This window comes from Tamandua tetradactyla, chromosome 12, assembly GCF_023851605.1.
Source record: "Tamandua tetradactyla isolate mTamTet1 chromosome 12, mTamTet1.pri, whole genome shotgun sequence".
Taxonomy (NCBI): domain Eukaryota; kingdom Metazoa; phylum Chordata; class Mammalia; order Pilosa; family Myrmecophagidae; genus Tamandua; species Tamandua tetradactyla.
In genome coordinates, this window is record NC_135338.1 from 96,851,699 (window position 1) to 96,866,125 (window position 14,427).

General features: G+C 60.9%; 1 protein-coding gene across 2 annotated transcripts; it reads right to left on the minus strand.

Moving 5' to 3' along the window:
• Positions 1-1,168: 1,168 nt before the first annotated feature.
• Positions 1,169-14,003, minus strand: MFGE8 (milk fat globule EGF and factor V/VIII domain containing). 2 transcript variants are annotated; one of them, XM_077124159.1, is made up of 9 exons: positions 13,880-14,003; positions 11,224-11,349; positions 10,742-10,873; positions 8,767-8,948; positions 8,210-8,365; positions 7,106-7,250; positions 2,656-2,840; positions 1,560-1,715; positions 1,169-1,439 (listed from the first exon to the last, which is right to left on the minus strand). In XM_077124159.1, exons 1-9 carry the CDS (start codon positions 13,950-13,952, stop codon positions 1,296-1,298), a joined length of 1,299 nt encoding a protein of 432 aa, XP_076980274.1. In that variant the 5' UTR covers positions 13,953-14,003; the 3' UTR covers positions 1,169-1,295. The 2 variants fall into 2 exon arrangements, with proteins under 2 accessions (XP_076980274.1, XP_076980275.1); XM_077124160.1 differs by lacking the exon at positions 11,224-11,349 and having other exon boundaries at positions 13,880-13,996.
• Between the last annotated feature and the right edge of the window lie 424 nt (positions 14,004-14,427).

The following is a 14,427-nucleotide window of genomic DNA, read 5'->3' on the forward strand; positions in this document are numbered from 1 at the left end:
CTAGGGAGAGACGGCCCTCTGGGGAGAGATGGCCCTCTGGGGAGAGATGGCCCTCTGGGGAGAGACGGCCCTCTGGGGAGAGACGGCCCTCTGGGGAGAGACGGCCCTCTGGGGAGAGATGGCCCTCTGGGGAGAGACGGCCCTCTGGGGAGAGACGGCCCTCTAGGGAGAGATGGCCCTCTGGGGAGAGATGGCCCTCGTACTGTCTGCTCGGCCCAGGGGAGGACAGAACCTGGGGGGAGGGGATAGGAACTGCTCCCAGAAGGGCATCCAGAGACCAGCAACTGCCCAGAGGGATGGACTCCAGCCTCACCACACAGCTCCACGCAGCCCCGGGGAGGAGAGCTTTGAGGCAAGGGCCCCGACGTCCAGGAGGCCCCACATGCCCAGTTCACCCAAGCCCACCGCCTGCACCTTTCATCCTGTCCCTGCTCGGTCCCGGCCACAGCAGCGCCCAGGAAGGAGCCCCTTCCAGACCGGCTTCCCCGATACGGTCCCAGCAAACCCTCACCTGCCCTTTGGCAGCCAAAGGGCCCGATCTGCTGCCCAGGGACGCCTGGGGGACACTACGGCTCCCTAAGCTCAGTCCAGAAATCTTGCCCTGTACTCCGAGGCCTCCAATGCAAGGATGGTTTCCTCAGCCGGTCTCCCAGTCCCTCCTCTGCCACCCCACTGGCCACTTCCCAAGGTCTCTGCATGGGGGAGGGCAACAGGCAGAGCCCCACCCCCTGTGCCTTCCTCTTGGCCCCCTCCCCACCCCACGCTGCACTCACCGGGGCCTCCTGCAGCCCCGAGGAAGCGCTCCTCCGGCCCACCACTCCAGTGGGAGAGAAAAAGGCAGGCGAGCCCTGTCTTCCCAGTGTGGGAAGGGAACAAAGGCAGGATCCGGGGAGACCTCTGCCTCTGTGTCGGGCATAGCTTGGGCCCCTCACCCTGCTGACGGCTGGGGCAGCAGCTCTGGACCCAGTGCCCGAGGGGTGTGAAGGCTGGAGAATTGAGGGGAAGAGCGACAGCTATTTGGAGTCAGGCAGGTGATCCCAAGGCTGCTGGGCTCAGGTGGGACTGGCGGGTAGGGGGATGAGGGTAGGTGGGGGAAAGGGGTGGGGGAATCAGCAAAGCCAAAAGCCCGATGCAACGAGGCAATGACGGACCCCAGTGCAAGTTCCAGTGGAGAATATAAATATATTTTGGAAGCTGCCTGTGTGCTCTGAGGGCGAAGAACCAGCACAGAGGTCCCCCCGGTCCCCCGCCACCCACCCCGCACCCCCCGCCGCTATGCCTGGGCAGCGGCATGCCTACACCCTGCAGCCCAGCAGCTCCACGCGCAGGGTGATGCGGTTGTGCCAGGCCACGGGCAGGATGCGGACGTAGCGCGTCTCGAAGGGCATCTCGAACACGTTCTTCTTGTGCGAGTTGTTGTCGAAGTTGCCGGGGAAGATCTGGAAGCAGAGGGGGTGTCAGGAGGGCCCCAGAGCAGGGACCCCTGCCCCGAGAGCCCCAGGCCGGGCTCACAGGGCACCCCAGGCAGGGCGGGGGGAGAGGGGCGGGCAGACACCCACCCTGCTCTCGCGGGCGCCCTGTTCCCGGTACTCGGTCCAGTTCTTGCCGTTGTCACTGTAGGCCACCTTGTAGGCTGCCACGTACTGGATGTGGCCAAGGTCACGGGCCCCCTGGGTGACGATGCCCGTCACCCGCGTCGGGGCGCCCAGGTCGATCTGCAGGAAAAACACATCGCGTTTTCTTCCCCTGGATCGTGTCAACCAAGGTGGAAAGAGGCAGACACTTGGGGCTCGAATCTCAGCACTGGGAAAGCTACTTCACTTGGCTGAGCCTCAGTTTCCTTATCTACAAAATAGGCATAAATAATACCACCTACTGTGCCACTCTGCACTCGAATGACGCTCAGACCCCTGGGCCCTGGCCAGCCCCTGCCTCAACGGCACAGGAGCAGGAGAGGCCCCAAGCTTGCAGGGGCATGGACATGCATTGCAAGTCCCCTGCAGGGCTGTCCACACCCCACCTGGTCCTGTGGGAACCCTGAGGCGGGCAGCTCCTCCCAGCACCCCACATGTGCTCCTTGGAACCTGATGCAGGCCTCCTGCCCCTACCCCAGACCTCCCTGGGGAGGCTGCCAGCTGCCCCAGGACCCAGCAGGCTCCAAGGCCAGCCCATTGCCCACCAGCAGGCAGGCCCAGGCACACTCTCCTCATGCTAGACTCAGTCTCCTCACTGAATGAGGTGGGTGCTTCCCAGGTTCAGCAAAACCCAAGGGCTGACCTAGGGTGGGTTCTCAGACACTGTGGCAGAGAATATGCGTTCTTTGCTCAGGCGGGGGTCCTGAGATGCCAGGACCTGACCCTCTTCCATCCTGCCCAGCTGTCAGCCCTGCAGCACCCACACGCACACATGCGTACACACACGCACACATGCACACACACACAAGGGCCCTTTCTCTGCCCGGGAGCCTGGTGGAAGCAGCAGTCGGCCCCCGTCTCTCACCCTGGAGCTGCAGGATCAGAAGAAGGTAGGACACATGGCAAGAGGAAAAGCCAGAGAAAAACCAGGCTGTTCAGAAGCTCCCTCATGGGGAACAGAAGCTGGGGAGGCCACAGGTGGGGCCGCCCTGGCCAGCCCGGCCCCTTGTCCCAGGCCCACCTGCAGCCACTCTTGCGCGTCACTGCTCTGTGCCGTCCAGGCGTTGAACCTGCCCGCCTTGTCCAGGCGCGCATAGAAAGGGAACCAGCTGAAAGCGGTCAGGCCCCAGGTCCTGAAGGTGCTGGACGCCGTCATCTGTCGGTCAGGGATGGTACTGTCCTTCAGGCCCAGCGGTTCCGAGCACCCTGCGGGGGGCGGGGGTGGGGGGCTGTCAGCCAGAGCATAAGAGACCTCCTCCGAGAAGCTTCTCGGGATCACCTCCCCAGGGTGGGACTCCTCCGGTCTCACAGTACCTCCTGGGGGTCTTGTCAAGCACAGAACCACCCACCGCCTGTTTACTCAGTGCTTACTGCAGGCATTTAACCTGCCACAAGTATTACACAAGGTGGCCCCATTCTACAGAGGAGGAGACTGAGGCCGAGTGGTGTTAAGCCTCGTGCCCGAGATGCACACTCTCCTGAGCACCGTGCTGCACCTTATCACCACCACCACCCACGTGCCCCCCCTGACAGGTAAAAGCCCACCCAGTGGGCTCCCGCAACGAGCACCCCATGGCCGGGTGTCCTTCCCAGCAGCCCCTCCCTGGTGTCCCCGAGACAGCCTTCACAGGCCCAACAAATCCTCCCAGCCATCAGGCGGAGGGTTGTTCCCATGACATTGGGAAGCGTGTGTCATTTCGCACTAGTTGCCTGCACATGCGTGAGGCCAGAACAGCCGGGCCTGGGAGGGAGGGGTAGGAGCCCCAGGGGAGTGGTGGGCCTCTCACACCCACAGCGCCGCCACCCCGCAATGGCTTGTCCCTTTGCAGAACCCGGCGAGGGAGAAGCACAGTGTGCCTCTGTCTGGAGTGGGCACCACGACAGCGCTTTACGTCACCTGCCCGATGGCGCTGTCAACCGTGCCACCCCCTCCTCCCCTAAAGAGCTGGCAGGTGGCTGGTCTCTTGGCTCCAACCCTGGAGGACTGAAAGAGGTCAAAGGGAATGTCACCTTTACCCGAAGGGGACTCTGCAACAGACCATGTGCTTCCAGCAGCTCATGGCCCCTCACTTCTGGGACCCCCAGAAAATCAGACACACTGGGAGGGGCAGTGGGGGCAAGAGTCAGGCACCCTCCCCCCCCCCAGCAAACACAAGCAAACTTACCACCCTCCCCCTCTCTACGTGGGACACAACTCCCAGGGGTGTGGACCTTCCTGGCAACAAAATTCCTAGAATGAGCTGGGACTCAGCATCAAGGGATTAAAAAAATTTTCTCGACCAAAAGGGGAAGAGAGAAATGATACAAAATAAATTGTCAGTGGCTGAGAGATTCCAAACAGAGTCGAGAGGCTATCCTGGAGGTTATTCTTACATATTAAATAGATATCACCTTGTTAGTTAAAATGTAATGGAGAGGCTGGAGGGAACTGCCTGAAAATGTAGAGCTGTGTTCCAGTAGCCATATTTCTTGATGATTGTATAATGATACAGCTTTTACAGTGTGACTGTGTGATCGTGAAAGCCTTGTGTCTGATGCTTCTTTTATCTACCTTATGGATAGATGAGTAAAACATATGGATTAAAAATAAATAGAGGAAACATATTAAAATAAATTTAGTAGATTGAAATGCTAACGATCAGTGAAAGGGATGGGTAAGGGGTATGGTGTGCATGAATTTTTTTCTGTTTTCTTTTTATTTCTTTTTCTGAATTGATGCAAATGTTCTAAGAAATTATTACGATGATGAATATACAACTATGTGATATTACTGATTATATATGTAGAATGGAATGATCATATGGTAAGAATGTTTGTGTTTGTATGTTGATATGTTTAATAAAAAAAAAAAAAGTCAGGCCCCCCAGCCCCAGGCCAGTCCCATCACTTATACAGGACCCTGGGAAGTCCCATCCCCTCTCTGATCCTCAGTTTCCCCATCTGTAAATGAGGAGGCCCTACACCTATGCTCTCACAGATCAGCTGGGGAGCCTATTAAAATGAGAATCCTGTTTCTAGGATGGGCTGGGGCCTGCATGTCTAACAAGCCCCCGGGGAGGCTAACATGGCCGTCTGCAAGCCACGCTGTGTGTCGAGGGCCCCAGCCCACCCAGCCCACTGAATCCGCTCGCCCTGACCTAAGCCATCATTACCTCTCAACTGGACGAGTGCAGGAGCCCGCACGTCTCCCCTCTCACACAGTGGCCCTCTGCTGCACCCTCCCAGCGCCCAGACGCAAACAGTGTCATGTCCTATCAGCCTTCCCCCCACAGGCTGCCCCCTGTTCGGAATAAAGACCTAAATCCTTAAAATGGTCCTCAAGACCCCGTCTGGGCTGGCTCTGTCCACTTCTCCAGCCTCATCGCCCACCTCCTCCTGTTGCCTCGGTTCCAGCCCCCGTGACTTCCTCCCACCCTTCAACATGCCCCAGGGCCTTTGCACTCACCCATCCCTCTACCTGGAAGGTTCTCTCCAAGTCCCTCCCACGGCACCCCATCATTCATGTCTCCTCTCTAGGCCACCCCAGCAGAGCAGCCTGGGCTGCCCCTCTGCCACCAACTCTCCAGTTTTCCCTCATAGCTCGGATGACTCTTCATTCATTTGCTCGTCGTCCCTTTCTCCCTCACCACAATTCAACATGCAGAGTTCAAGGATCCCGCACGCGCTGCTCCCCAGAGCCAGGCTCTCAGTAGGAGCTTAATAAATATCTTAGGTATCTCTTGAATTAAATAATCACCTCCCCAAGGGCACTGTGCCTGCAAAGAGGAATGCAGGCCACCAGCCCCTCTCTGTCGTTTCAGGAAATGGGCCAGACCTTGGCCCAGGCCCGGGCCACACTCACACACACATGCACGTGCACACAGACCCACACACGCAACTACCCACAGGCCTGCACACTCAAGCACACACATGCACACACACGCCCACGTGCATTTTCTCCTGCCAGCTGGAGATTCCCAGGAGAGAGGTGGGTGGCCTAGCCCTCAAGAGAGCAGACAGGTCCGTCACGTGGGGCCATCCCGTGGGTTGCCCATCCTTGCCTGGGGCTGGCCAGCTGGGGCCACCGTAACAGCCAAAGGCTTCAGACTATAAGGCAAGTCTTGAGGGACTCCCAGTGGGGGGAACACAGGGTAGGACCCCCAGACTTGGCTCTGTCCTCTACCAGCTGCCTAAAATGCCTTCTAGAGGAGGCAAAGTCTTTTACTCTCCACTGAAATGATTAAGGCTCAAAAGGCAGTAAGTGATGCATGTGAGTGGTCAGTGAGAGGGAGGAGTGGGTTTTCCTTTTCCTTTTAATTCTTTTTCTGGAGTGATGCAAACGTTCTAAAAAAGATCATGTTGATGAATACACAACTATGTGATGATACTGTGAGCCACTGATTGTGCTCCATGTATGCACTATATGTGTATGACGACTTCTCAAGAAAAATATTGAAGAAAAACAAACGGCAGTGACCCTGGGAGAGGAAACACACTGACTCATGTTCACACTAAAAGCAAAAAGCCCAGACCCAGGCCAGAACAGGACCCAGTGAAGAGAGGTGTTGGGTGGTCTCTGCAACAAGAGAACAAGGAGAGGTACAAAGAGGGAAAGGGGGGCACAGGAGGGCAGGTCTGGGGTGAGGGAGGCGGTAGGAAAGACAGCGGGCTTTCCTCCGGATAGGAAAGGCGGGAGGCTGCCCAGTAAACCTGCGGTTGCAATGGGGCCGGCAGGTGGCACTGTGGCTGCAGAGGAAGGGAGATGCCCAGGCCCCAGGAGGGAAGCTGGGCTGAGCGGGGCGGGGACACCTGGCCTGCTGCCCCCACCCCGACTTCCCCACTGTTGAGTTTTCCTGGCTAGGCTGAAGCCTGTCCACCTCTGGCGCCCCCAACTCCTCTATCTGGGAACCCCTGGGAAGAGCAGCAGGAAGCGCTAGCTCTGGGGCCCCAGAAACGTCCCTGTTTCTCCGGGCTGCAGAAGACAGGAGGTCCGAGGGAAAGCACTGACCTGACCGTGGGGGGGGTCAGTCGTCCAGGGATCTATTCAGGGCGACCCACACGCCCCTGATAAATAATTCAGCTGGGCCTCAGCTCCCTCATCCATTCACCCGCTCACTCATCTAATACTGGCTGAGCTCCTGTGACCCAGACACTGTCCCAGGCAGTTGGGACTCGACAGTGAACAAAGCGAACTCCCTGCCCTCATGGAGCTGATGGCTGCAAAACCGAACCCCTGCAACACATTCTGGAAGCTCAAGGAACCAACCAAAATCAGCGAAGATTCTTTGAAAACTGCAATACCCCCCTACTGGGGTCACATCTCTTTTCTGATTGCAACGCTCAGCACCACGGGTTGGCAGAGAGCAAGCAAGCAGCTGGGCCAGGCTGCCTATGGCCAGGTGAGCCCTCCCAGCAGGCATCGCCAGCCCCTGTGCCTTGTTGCCCTGTCCTCAGTTTGTCTCCCAGGACCGGTCCCAGGCCCCAGCACTCACCATGCAACTCGCAGCCAAGGAGCTCAAAGCGGAGGGTGCAGCTGCGGTGACAGGAAACAGGGACCAGCCTCACATACTGCACCTCCAGAGGGGTGTCAAACAGGTTGGTCTGCAGGTCATAGTTGTTCCTGTTACCCACAAACACCTAGGAGGGAAGGGGCAGATGACAGGAGGGAAGGGGCAGATGGGAGGAGGGAAGGGCAGATGGGAGGAGGGAAGGGCAGATGGGAGGAGGGAAGGGCAGATGGGAGGAGGAAAGCGGCAGATGGGAGGAGGGAAGGGGCAGATGACAGGAGGGAAGGGGCAGATGGGAGGAGGGAAGGGCAGATGGGAGGAGGGAAGGGACAGATGGGAGGAGGGAAGGGGCAGATGACAGGAGGGAAGGGGCAGATGGGAGGAAGGAAGGGGCAGATGACAGGAGGGAAGGGGCAGATGGGAGGAGGGAAGGGGCAGATGAGAGGAGGGAAGGGGCAGATGGGAGGAGGGAAGGGCAGATGGGAGGAGGAAAGAGGCAGATGGGAGGAGGGAAAGGCAGATGGGAGGATGGAGTCTGCCTGGGAGGTAGAGAATGGTGGGGCTGGGAGGGCGGAGATTCAGAGCCAGCCTTACAGCCTCCAACACAGATTCCCTTCTTAGGCGCCCTGTCATCTGGGAGACTGGGCAGAGACCTTTCACATGGGGCCAGCTCTAACCTACAGGGTGCCTCTGTGCAAATTAGGAAGAGGCACTCTGTTCTCAAAACACTTTATTATGACAACTTTCTGACAGATGGAAGCATGCAAACACGGCATCATGTTATGCATGGTGTCCACCTAGTAAGTGCATCCTTGAGCAGTGTACAACCTGCACAACTGTCCAGAGTGGCCCCGGTGCACTGGCATCCCAGCTACTCTCAACATGTCATTTCAGGTTTTTGAGCCTCACTATTCCCATCTATAAAGTGGGGAGGGTATCACCTGCAGCCATGCCATATGGGCACAATCGGGGTCTCCCGATTTCTGGGTATCAGGATGCCCCTCATGGCCAATCCCTCGGGGTCCCTTCCCCTCATTGGGGGCCCTCCCACGGTACTAAGAGCTGCTGGGGGTGCTGGCCACAGCCCACCTTGTCCCTAGTCCCGTCTGTATCCTGGATGTACTGGAAATTGCGTCCATCAGTGCTGTAGGCCACCTTGAAGGACTTCAGGTACTGGGCACTGCCCATGTGCTTGGCGCCCTGCGTCACCACACCCGACACCCGCATCCTCCGCAGCAGGTTCACCTGGACGTGGTGCAGGGAGGGCAACGCGTACACATCCCAGGTCCCCTCCACCCAAGGTCCGGGCCACCCAGCCCCTCCACTTCCCGTGCCCAGCCAGGGGACAACGCAAGCAGGACAAAGGAGGGGCAGCTGGGCTCTCTCGAGGGGACTTTCTCATCTGGTCCTCCCAGGACTCTGGACTCAGTGCTCATGGAAAATGCCAGGGCCCCAGAGGCCTGGTCCACACAAGCAGCCCCTCCAGAGACAGGGTCCCGCCCCCCATCCTACCCACCACTCCAGGCCCTCTCCCTTCACCTGTGGGAAACCGCTACCTTGCTATGTGGCATGGGTCAGGGACCCTCCCCCGCAGGGCTCCCCACCCCAGTGCCTCCCCTACCTCAGGGCCGCCCCCCTCTCCGTACCTGGATCCAGGGCTTCCTATCATAGTTGCTGGCTGTCCAGGCGTTGACGACACCCGTGCGGTGCAGGCGGGCCATCTCGGGGCCCCAGCGCTGCATGCCCAGGAAGCCCAGGTGCACGGAAGAGGCCGAGAGCTGGGAGTCAGCGACGCTGCCCACCTCCAGCCCCAGCGGCATGAGGCAGCCTGCCGGGACCCAGGCGGCACTCAGGCACCGCCCGCCCACCCAGCAAGTGCCCGGCCCAGGGCCCAAGACAAGAGAACAAGACAGCGAGGCCTCCCCTGCAGACCCCGGGCCGAGGAGGCCTCAGATCCTTCCCAGGGCGGAGAGCACAGAGGGGCAGTGGGGGCACCGCCCAGGTGGAGGCACCGTGGTGGGGGGGCCACCAGGCCTGCCGTGGGGTCTCCCTCAGGGTTGTGGTGGGCGGGCTCGTTCTCACACGGTACCGAGTGGCAATTATGCTGGGGGGGGGGGGGGGGCTGCCCCTGACCTCCTCAGTCCCAGCCCCACCTGGGTGTCCTCAGGAGGGTGGCTTAGGGAGAGGGACACCTTGGATGGCGCCAGACACCAGGTGGCGGCCTAAAATAGTTTAAAGAAAAAAACGTCTGCCTGGATTCTTCTAGAATCCCACTGGCAGGAGATTTCGGGAAGGGGTGTGTGCACACCATCCTGTTTCCCCTGTCCCTCTGCCCCCTCCCCAGCCCAGCCACCAGGGGCCTGCCCAGGGCCTGTCAGCCTCACCACGACCCAGCACTGTGGCCCCGGGTGGGGATGTGCAGCCAGGACAGTGACCGGCCGCCCAGGTGAGCCCACCCCCCGGGCCCCGCCAGTCCAGGAGGCCAACACGTGCACCACGGCCACCCAGAGCCCTGGGCAGCTCTGCTCTTAGGGGCCACTTCCAGTATCCTGAGCCAAGACCCCCAGCCCTGCCACCGCCGCCACTCCCTGCGCCCACCACACCCTGAGGTTCCCAGAACGTTATTTGGGGCTGCAGTGTCCTTGGTGGCTCCAAGGAAACATGTCACATGGCAAACAGGGTGAGGCGGGTGACTCCAGCTCTTACCGCGGCTCCCAGCACAGTCCTTAGTGGGCCCCGGCAGGCAGATGGCACGCTGCCCCCCACCCACACCCCCACCCCCGGCACGCACATGCCCCCAAGACCCGAGCGTCTCAAACAAGCTGGACTGAGGCCTAGGCCTGAGTGTTGCCTCAGGTGTGGTAAAGAGCATTCCAGGCCCCTTGTCTGCTCCCCGTTATGGCCCCTGCCAGCCCTGCTTTCCCTCCTCCCTCTGGAGGTCAGATGTCAAGGTCACCCCTCGTTTGCCTGAAGGGCTGCCTGGCCCCCTGCCCCAGCTGCTGGACTGCAGAGAGCGGGGCCCGCCCCTCCCCAAAGTCTTCCCAGCCCCCACGCAGCTGGGGACCAGCCACCCACTCGGTTGGGAGCTCGGGGTTGGAGGGCCTCCAGCTCGGCTGGGAGAGTCACGGGTGACTCTTGGGTGTCACCCAGCGGGCCGGCCAGGTAAGCACACATTGGGCCTCCCACAGCCAGCTGCAGCCGAGGATGCCCCCTCCTCCCCAAGCCCAGCGACAAGGCCATGGTTTAAATCAGAACCAGCAACTCTCAGATCCCCCCCCGGGGCCCTAAAAGATGAGGAATGTGTTTGCTTTCCCTTCTCGGTAGAAAAATCCCAAAAATCAACCCTAATGCTCTGTGCCTGGTTCCCGCTGCCCCAGGAAGCAGCACTCCCACGACCTCCGGGGTCACCCCTTCCCTGGAGCAACACTGGACCTGGCCTGCAGCCCCAGGAGGCCAGGCCCAAAGGAGCCTGAGGAAGGGCGACGGGCCCCTGGCCGAACCGAGGCTCTGTCCCACCCCCAAGCCACCCAGAGGGGGCTGGGGACAGGAAGTGACCCAGCACATGGCCGGTGCCCGGGGCTCAGCGCCTGCCCCTGACAGCAAGCAGCCGCATACACTCACCAGTCTCACAGTGGGTGCCCGCAAAGCCCTGGGAGCACCTGCAGATGTACTGCGTGAAGACATCCCCACGCTGCGAGTCGTCCACCAACTGGCATTCAGAATTGTGGAGACAGGGGTTGGGGTGACAGGGACCTGGGAAGAGGGAAGACGAGCAGGCGGTTGGCCAGGAGCTGGGGACAGAGCCAGGAAGGAGCTGGGGGACATCACCCTCAGGGACCCTCCACCCGAAACTTAGCCAGGGCCCACCCCCGACTTTTGGCTCTCCTCCCCCACCCTGCCAACCTGCAGCCAAGGACAGTCACATGGAGGTGAGCAGCCCACAGACAGAAGCACCCTGCTCTGCAAGCAGCCTGGGAATTTCAGGGAAAGAGGGCCAACCACAGGAGAGAGGCTGAGGACCACTGCCCCTGCCGGGGCCCCCGGGGCCTGGAGCTGGGGAGCTGGAGCGGCAAGTGAGGGCAGGTGAGGGCCAGGGTAGGTACCTTCCTCAGTCTCGTTGCAAATGATCCCTGTGACACCCTCAGGACAGATGCAGTGGAAGGGGATATCCTCAGTGCCCACCAAGCAGGTCCCACCGTTCTGGCACTGGTTGGAGTCACAGAAGTCACCTGCAGTGGCATTCCCGACTAAGGCCCTGCCCACCATTCACTCAGCGAACATGGGGGCAATTCCCACACACTCACCAGGCCCCCAAAACAGAGTGCCTCCAGGGCCCCCGAGGGTGAGGGGAAAGACCAGACAAGGCAATATAGATCATGACGGGCTGTAAAAGGAGCCTGAACCAGGGGTGACTTGGGGGTGCGAGTCCTTCCAGGGAGATGGCTGTTTTGCAGAGAAGGGGATATTTAAGCTGGGTCTGAAAGACAGCGTAGGAGTGTGCCAGGTTGAGGAATGAGGAAAGAATATTTAGAAGAAAAGCAGACGCATGGAAGGAAGGGCAGGTGTGTTGAAAGAAAGCAAGAAGCAGCTGGAAGTGCAGTGGGGCCAGCCTCGGAGGGACCTTCACAATGGCAAGTTCAGACTTTGCATCCTGCAGACCAGCTGCTCTAAACGTTCCTTCAGCTTCCCCACAATTGTCCATCAGGAAAAAAAAAATCAGAGATTCTCCAGGGCCAGGTGCGAGTGGGAAAACCATTTCCAGTTCCGGAAAGGAGAATGTTGAGAGAGAGAAAAAAAAAAGCCCATCTGCAAAAATGCTGTGGACTCCCATGGGTGAGGAGCCTCGGAGCTGCCAGATCCCTCTCGACGGCTGCTGCTGCTGGGTGGAAATCAACGTGGAGGGGTGAGGGGGGCAGGCCAAGAGGGCGGCAAGGAGGCTGCTGCGGGCATCTGGGGAGAGAAGTCTGGGCACACTGGCCAGGGAGGAAGAGTGGGCGTATGAGACCTAAGAGATGGAAGGGGAGTTGGAGAGGGCCCGGGTGACAGATGTGCCTGTGAACTGTGCACAGCGGGAACACACGAGCAGGGCAGGAGCTGGAGGAAAGAGAAGCGCTTGGGTTTTGGGACTGAATCCTGCATGAGATCCTGCCCCAACCAAGCCCCAAATGTGAGTCCGCTGGAGGTGGGGCCCGTGCTCCCCCAACCCCGGGCCCAGCAGCCCACCTCGCCCCAGCCTGTCCCGGATCCCTGACTCTGGTGCCCATCAGCAGGCAGAAACCCCCTGGATCTGCCCGGTAAGGATTCCTGGCTGATCTCAGCATCCCAGAAAGGCTGTCCCAGCCCACACACAACCCATCAGTTAGATTAAGACAGGAGAAATCTCTTCTCCCCAAGTCACCTACCTCATCCCGGGCTGGAGGGTTCATCTAAAAGCCCAAAGCCCCAGAGAGCTGGGCCCGGCTCCAGGGAAGGGAGCGCCATTAACGAGCCATGGAGCCCTCGCCAGGCCCCGGGAGTAAGGCGGCTCCCGACAGCTATTAGTCACTGGCTTTAAATAGCAGGTTAAATCCCTCCCCTGACCTGTGAGGCTGCGGACACTGGCACAGACAGCCCTGGGCTCCTGCCCCAACCTGCCCCCACCCCTCTGCCCCCCTCCCAGCCTCACCATCCCGGGCCAAGCGGTCCAGGGGCAGAGGGGAAAGAGAAGGGTCTGCCCCAAAGCCAGCCTCAGGCCGGCAGGGCCCGGCCACCTGCAGCAGGCGTCCCCTCTCAGGGGGACCCAGTGACCCTCCACAAAACCCGCTCTTACAGAGATGTCCGAGGCACGTTTTGCCAAGGCTCCGACTGGGGGAACAGAGAGGAGGAGTGGAAGAGGACGGAGAGTGAGGGCCCGCCGCCTCCCAGGGTCGCTGGGGAGAGGGGCTGGGAGCTCCCAGGTCCCCGAGCCTGGACGGCCCTGAGGGGGTGAGCCTGGTGGCAGGACCCCAGACCCTGGGCCAATCCCACTTCTCTGGGAAAATGATGAAGGGGCGCCTCAAGGGTCTCGTCCTCACCCCCAACATCCCCCGGGGACAGGGAATGGCCCGCCCGGGGGCCCTCCAGCCCGAAGCAGCCCCCCCCCCCACACACACACAGTCCGCAGGAAGCTCCTAAGCAGGCGGGGGCGGAGGACCAGGGAAGATAAAGCTGCGGGCCAAGGCCAAGGGCCGGAAGTCAGGAGCCTCCACGGGAGGCGGCAGCCCTTCCCGGGGCCTTCCAGACTCCGGGGCCCCTCCAGGTCCTCACCTAGAACTCCCGCCTTTCCGACCTCCAAGGGGGCAAGGGGCGGGAGGCGAGCAAAAATAAAAAAGAAAACACAGTGAACTGCCTTTGGATTCGGGGAGAGGCTGGAAGGGAGTGGCTGGGGAAAGTCGGTTGGAGAGGACTGGCCGATGCAAGAGCCCCAGAGTGCTCCCGGGGGAAGGGGATGGAGAGTCACAGAAGTTCAGCGGCCTCATTTTACAGACGGGAAAAGAGAGGCCCAGCACAGCGGAGTCCTTTGTTCCGCGTGCGCCCCATCCCCGGCGGCGCCAGGGGCGCCTGACCCCCCGCGCCCCGGGTCCCCGCCCAGCCCTCGGGCCTCCACCCAGCGCCCCAAACGCAGCGCGCGGAGCCAGGGGGAGCGCGCGGCCCTAGTGCGTGCGCGGTGGCGGTGCGGGGAGGGCGCCGCGGCGGCGGGAGTGGAGGCGCGAGGGCCGGCGGCGGGCGCGGGCCACTCACCCGAGGAGGCGAGGAGTCCCGAGGCGCACAGGAGCGCGCCGCAGAGCGCGGCCAGCCCGCCGGGAGCCGGCATGCTGCGGGACGGGCGCGGGGCCGGGGCGCTCGGCGGCTCAGCCTGGCCGGCTTCGGACTCCTTCCCTGCCCCGACTGGAATAAATCCGGAGCCCGGCGTCTCCCATCGGGCCGCGGGCTCCGCCCAGGCCGGCAGGAGGCGGGCTCGGGGCGGGGCTCGGTGGCCTGGGGAGGAAGGGGGGCGAGTGGAGGGGTCCCCGGCGCCCGCCTCCCGCTGGTTACGCCCTCCGTCCCCGTCCCCGGGGGAGGTGCGGCCAGGCCTCTGGCCCTGAGGCCACCCTGCAGGGAGGGCTCGGGAAACGGGAAGGTTCCTTTTTTAACTTTATTTTTTTAATTAGAGAAGTTGTGGGTTTACAGAACAATCATGTATAAAATGCAGGATTCCCATACACCACACCCCCAGCTCCACCCCCACCCGCCCCTCGCATGGGTGTGGAGCATTTGTCGCAATTGATGACAGCACGTTTTTGTGATTG

What these genes read in the sequence shown, in the direction of transcription:
- MFGE8 (XM_077124159.1), bottom strand. Translation starts at nt 13,952, where the DNA reads ATGCCGGCTCCCGGCGGGCTGGCCGCGCTCTGCGGCGCGCTCCTGTGC. An exon ending in GGGCACCCACTGTGAGACTG is followed by an intron (nt 8,949 to 10,741) that starts GTGAGTGTATGC and finishes GGGTCCCGGCAG; the next exon opens with GCTGCCTCATGCCGCTGGGG. An exon ending in ACGCGCAAGAGTGGCTGCAG is followed by an intron (nt 1,716 to 2,655) that starts GTGGGCCTGGGA and finishes TTTTTCCTGCAG; the next exon opens with ATCGACCTGGGCGCCCCGAC.